This window comes from Myzus persicae, unplaced genomic scaffold, assembly GCF_001856785.1.
Source record: "Myzus persicae strain clone G006 unplaced genomic scaffold, MPER_G0061.0, whole genome shotgun sequence".
Lineage (NCBI taxonomy): Eukaryota > Metazoa > Arthropoda > Insecta > Hemiptera > Aphididae > Myzus > Myzus persicae.
Genome location: NW_019104056.1, coordinates 650,698 through 655,966, shown reverse-complemented (window position 1 = coordinate 655,966; position 5,269 = coordinate 650,698). Strand labels below are relative to the sequence as shown.

Below are 5,269 nucleotides of genomic sequence, written 5' to 3'. Positions count from 1 at the left end.
TATGTGTTATAATAATTAATTTATATGTTATATGTAAGTAATTTTTTTTTAAAGTACACACACGTAAAAAATATAATAAATGTGTGTACATGTATGTATGCACACGTTTTTTTTTGCAAAATTTCCGTTAACCGTCTATTCGATTAACCGTCATAGCCCCGGTCCCGACAGTGACGGTTAATCGAAGTTCTACTGTAGTTTTAAATTATAATATCCCATCATGTATATATTATAATCTCGATATAACAGAAATCATTTAATTTCAAGTTATTATTAGCTTGTGTCATGCTTTTTTTCTGACAATAGTTGGAAACAATTACCTAATTTTGATTGGCTTATACTTTGGTTTAATTTATAAACGGTACCTATTATAACATGATGGAAAATATTATTTAGTTGTTAGTTCCATACTTTCATTGAAGTCTATAGTTAATGTATATTATTGACAAAGGTGTTCTAAGTTCCAAATGCTTCTCCGAGTGTTCTTACGTCCCCCAATTTGCAACTTTGCAAGTTTTGGTCAGGAGGGAGAATCGGAGGAGGTTTCAATGCAGCTAGTTTTATATACTTACCACTTTTTTGACGACACTACAAATTGAACTTTTTTATGATTGTTATTTACAAAATTGTTCTTCAATAAAACATAATTATACTCATATACTCCCATAAATTAAATTGAGGTAACCAACCACAAGTTATAAACACCAATTATTAATTAAAATAATGTATTCACTTAGATGGTACTATTTATTGAGTAATTAATTAAAGCAAATAGATAAAATATTGAATATTCACGTAAATGTATTGTAATCATAAATCTATGGTGTAAACTCGACGTTTACCGTCACCAGTATGGCAGTATAGCCCATCCTAATTTAAAACAATGTAAATTTAGGAGTTTGCGTTTTTATTATTCCGGCATTCGTCTGCCAAAACGCAAGCCGACCGGCGTTTTCTGCTACGGATTAAAACTTGGCGTATTACTTCCGTCGTGCTTAGCTAGGTACTTAGAAACAACGAGTTTTGAATTGGACGGAAAACGCGGTGGAAAAACGCCGTGTATAGCCCCGGCCTTAACACGTTAATATGTCTATGGTGTAAATAATATGTGTGATGTAAGAGAACACTTCATACACTAATTTGTAATTACAAATGTTGAAATGTATGTATCTTTTTGAATTTATATAACCAATTTAAATATTTTAAGTTTTTAAAAATTTCCTTTTTATTTCTTGTTTTTTCTCCCTTAGTGTTTTCTTTCGGGATTCCTGTAGATAGGGCGGTAGGTACATGACATTTTCATCGAATGTTTGTAATGGCATTTTTTTCACATCATAAAATGTTTCGACTCTTTTTGAGCTATTCATTGTCAATAAAAATTTTAACTCTGTCAAAAATTAAAAATTTATCGCAAGGTTCCTTAAAAGTTGTTTGTGGAAATTGAAAAATAAGTTGAGCGTCAATCCATAATAATTTTTTTATGGGCGTCTGAAATTAGAATTATGACAATATTCGTAAAAATCACTAAAACTTGTAATTTATTTGGAGTTAGACATTTTTCTTCTTTTTATTTTTCATTGATCATTATACATCGATATCTAGCCTATTAGTATAGGGTTTTGTACAAGTTATGGTTATTTACATTTTTATAAATATATATTTAAAAAAAAAAAATTAAAAAAAAAGTTTTTCCAAAGTTTTTTTTGTATAAACCCTGACAATTACAAACAATTAAAAAAAAATTTGAGCCAAATCGGCCCAGCCGTTCTCAATTGATGAATTGTTATACATTTTGGCTCCATTTTCATATATATAGTACCAAGATTTTAGATATATAATACCAAGCACGTATCGGGAAACTAGAAATAATTATGGTCCACGTACAACTTAATATTTCATAATAAATATTGCTAACATAGTGCATACCAAGTTCAGCCAAGTTATTTATCCATTTCTTACACTGAGACAAAACTATAAAATAAAATGTAACCTAAAATCGACCTATAAGCGTGTTGCGTGAATCAGTCATGTTTTTAGTTATTACATTTATTTTACTTTAAAGTGATTTAACTTTGCTAAAACTTAGTTTTATAAATAACTAAAATTCTGTAATAACGGTAATCTGTTTTCTTTTAAATCGCCACATTTTTTGAAGGACCCTTCCCGGCCTTCGGGGCTCTGGGCCCGCGGCACCAGCATTGCCTGTCATGCCACTCTATTGGTACGCCACTGAAATACTGCAATACTGCATATAAAATTATAAAATTATAAATGTAAAATACGCGCTCCTCGCTCCGGTATTGTTAATTATTCCACAAATAGATATCTTAATTCGTGGTTAATTCTCATCTGTCTCCATGGAAAAAATGAAACGTTAAATTTCTCCACCGGTGACCAGTGGTGCCTACCACAGAGATATTAATGTTATAATGTGCCCACTACAATACGACAATATGCCGCCATCCTACCACAGATTAAATAAAACGTTTTATTTAATCCGTGTTCCTATGACGAAATAAACTATTTAGGGTCTACTTTGCTGTTTTGCGTGCTCCTTCATAGCATCAGAACAATATTGTAGGCTTACGAATTAATAGGCTCCGGTTTACCACTATCAGCAGGCTATTGGCCAAAATCGGTTGGTAACTCTTTCATAGTTTATCATCATTCATCGCGTCTTTTTATTGTTTACTCCCAAGCCGGGTTGGCGGGCTGCGTGTTTACTGTTTAGCACTTCGGCCACCAGTTCGACGTTGGCCATTGTGTGTTACCTGTTTGTAGTTGTTCGAATGCAACTGTTGATTGCTATTTGCTAGACGCCCGCTCTCCAGTTGCCGCTGCCGTAAGTTTAGTTTTTGCTTATTTAATATTCGTCTCTAAATTCACTCCGTAATCTTAGTTGAATTATTACCGATTGATTTTCGATCAATAATCATAATCGATAATGCTATACCGTTCGTAGAGTTGTTCTATAGTACAGTTGTTATTCGTTCTGTTCAGACGCACTTGTGCCTCGTGTTTGAGCGATTCACGCTGGTGAGCAGTGGCTGCGAAACTCGAAAAGACAACAATTTCACGTAAATAATATTCATTACTCAAGTAAAGTTCAGTACCTGTGACTCATTCTATTGTTTACGAGATGGATTCCGAAATTGTGAAAAATGGTGACGGTGAAATGTCAAAAGATGAACGCAAAGTTTATGACCGGCAAATACGGCTGTGGGGCTACGATGGACAAAACAAGTATGTGTTGGAAACGAGTTGGTTAAATTTTGTGTCATGTGTAGTCTAACATAACCATATTATAGGTTAAGAGCTTCGAAAATACTTTTAATCGGAATGCAAGGCATAGGCGCAGAGATATCTAAAAATTTGATATTGTCTGGCGTTAATTCTATTACCTTGAAGGATCATACAGAAGTGTCCATATTAGACCGTTGTTCCCAGTTCCTTATCCCACGCGATAGCGAAGAACGTAATGTAAGTACTGCATCTCGTTATCACTATGGTTAAATTGTAATACAGTTGTTTTAATAATTATTATATAATTGTAGCGTGCTAAAGCTAGTTTGAGTGCTGCACAAAAGCTAAACCCAAATGTCAAAGTTATAGTCGATACAACACCAATCGAAGAGAACGTGGATAGTTTTGTTAATTCGTTTGATGTTGTCATAGCCACAGAATGTTCTCCAAGTACTTATAAAAGACTGAGTGAAAATTGCAGGAAAGCTAATGTAAAATTATTCATAGCTGATGTTTATGGTTTATTTGGATATTTTTACCAAGATGTGTAAGTAATTAGTAATTTAATAATTAATAAAAAAAATAAAACAGTGAAACCTCTCTTATGGCGGGGAAAAAAGCGGACATTTTTAATACTTATCTAATGAAAACTTTAAAATACATGCCACTCTTAATGATGAAACTTTTACGGTATATTATTAATTTTTTAGAGTAAATGTATACTAATTGTGGAATAGTTTAAAGTGTACATGTGGAAGTTCTAAATTATTACTATTACCAATTATTTTCATCCTATTGTGTTTTTAAAAATATTATACTAATTTATCTCATGTAAAGTTGTCTTGATTGTAATTTAAATACATAATATATACCTATACATTACGTAATGGCCGCTAAAAGAAAAAGTTAAACTAAAAAATTTAAATTCTTGAATTTTGAGCTTCAAATACAAGTATGATCGTTGTGCTATTTTGAGTTATTTAAAGTTAGTTAAACATAAATTGTAGATATAGAAAATTAAGATGCTTTTTATAGAACTTAAGCTGAAAATGTCTAAACGTTTTACACATCTTCCGGAATAATTATTATTTGATATAGGTGCAATGTTTTTTAGTGACTGAGAGTATTGTTTGATATTTAGAGATTTGACTGTAATTTTAAATATTTAATTTTTATGTTATCTTTTAGGATTCATGCTCATCCTCTATATGGTGAGGTATTTTCAAACAATGCTCAAATCGATACTGTAACAAAGAAACAGCCGCTGCTATATTATTTGACTTCAGGTACATTAAATAGATGTTATTGTTGGTTATATTGTAACTAGTGTCTGAAGAAAATAATTGAAAATTTTTATGTGATTCTTTTAGCTTTATTAAAATTTCAAACTGATTCTCATCGTAAGCCAAATCCTGATACGTCTGAAGAAGATATAGACGAATTGAAATCAATTATTCATCATCAAATCGATTACTCATCTCCAGATCAAGAAAAAACAGATGATGAATTTGAAGAATACTATGGGTAATTATATAAATAATTATAACTATACATGCACTATTTATATTAACTAATATGAAATTTTTATTTTAGTGAATTATTTTGCGAATTGAGTCCAACCACCTCAATAATTGGCGCATTGGTAGCCCAGAATGCTATAAATACTATAATGAATAAGCCGGTTGAAAAATATAATGTATTTTTCTATAATCATATTAAACATGAAGGAACATTTCATTTGTTATAAAAGTATGAATAGACTGTCCTCTAATTTAAAAATGTAATATTATTAAAATAATTTCATATAAAGAACAATTTTTTAGTTGAAAATTCATATATTTTAGCTGTTTAGTGAACTGTAAAAGTAGGTAGTACATAATCACTATTAGAAGTGTAATTTTTTTTCTGAGATGGTCTCTAAAATTAACATATTTTACAATTTTTTTTTTTTTAAATTAAATTTTTAAACTGTTGATAATAATACATTATTTTACGCAATAATTGTATTAAATAATTGTGTAACTAA

The 5,269-nt window shown here is 30.7% G+C and overlaps 1 protein-coding gene across 1 annotated transcript; it reads left to right on the top strand.

Annotated features, from left to right (window-relative positions):
* Positions 1–2,700: 2,700 nt before the first annotated feature.
* On the top strand, positions 2,701–5,008 carry LOC111038167 (SUMO-activating enzyme subunit 1). The gene is made up of 7 exons (XM_022321148.1): positions 2,701–2,842; positions 3,001–3,243; positions 3,309–3,480; positions 3,555–3,790; positions 4,432–4,529; positions 4,614–4,767; positions 4,837–5,008. The coding sequence occupies exons 2-7, from the start codon at positions 3,140–3,142 to the stop codon at positions 4,988–4,990; spliced, it is 918 nt and encodes a 305-aa protein (XP_022176840.1). The 5' UTR covers positions 2,701–2,842; positions 3,001–3,139; the 3' UTR covers positions 4,991–5,008.
* Positions 5,009–5,269: the final 261 nt, after the last annotated feature.

What these genes read in the sequence shown, in the direction of transcription:
- LOC111038167 (XM_022321148.1), top strand. Translation starts at nt 3,140, where the DNA reads ATGGATTCCGAAATTGTGAAAAATGGTGACGGTGAAATGTCAAAAGAT. An exon ending in GGCTACGATGGACAAAACAA is followed by an intron (nt 3,244 to 3,308) that starts GTATGTGTTGGA and finishes ACCATATTATAG; the next exon opens with GTTAAGAGCTTCGAAAATAC. An exon ending in GGATATTTTTACCAAGATGT is followed by an intron (nt 3,791 to 4,431) that starts GTAAGTAATTAG and finishes GTTATCTTTTAG; the next exon opens with GATTCATGCTCATCCTCTAT.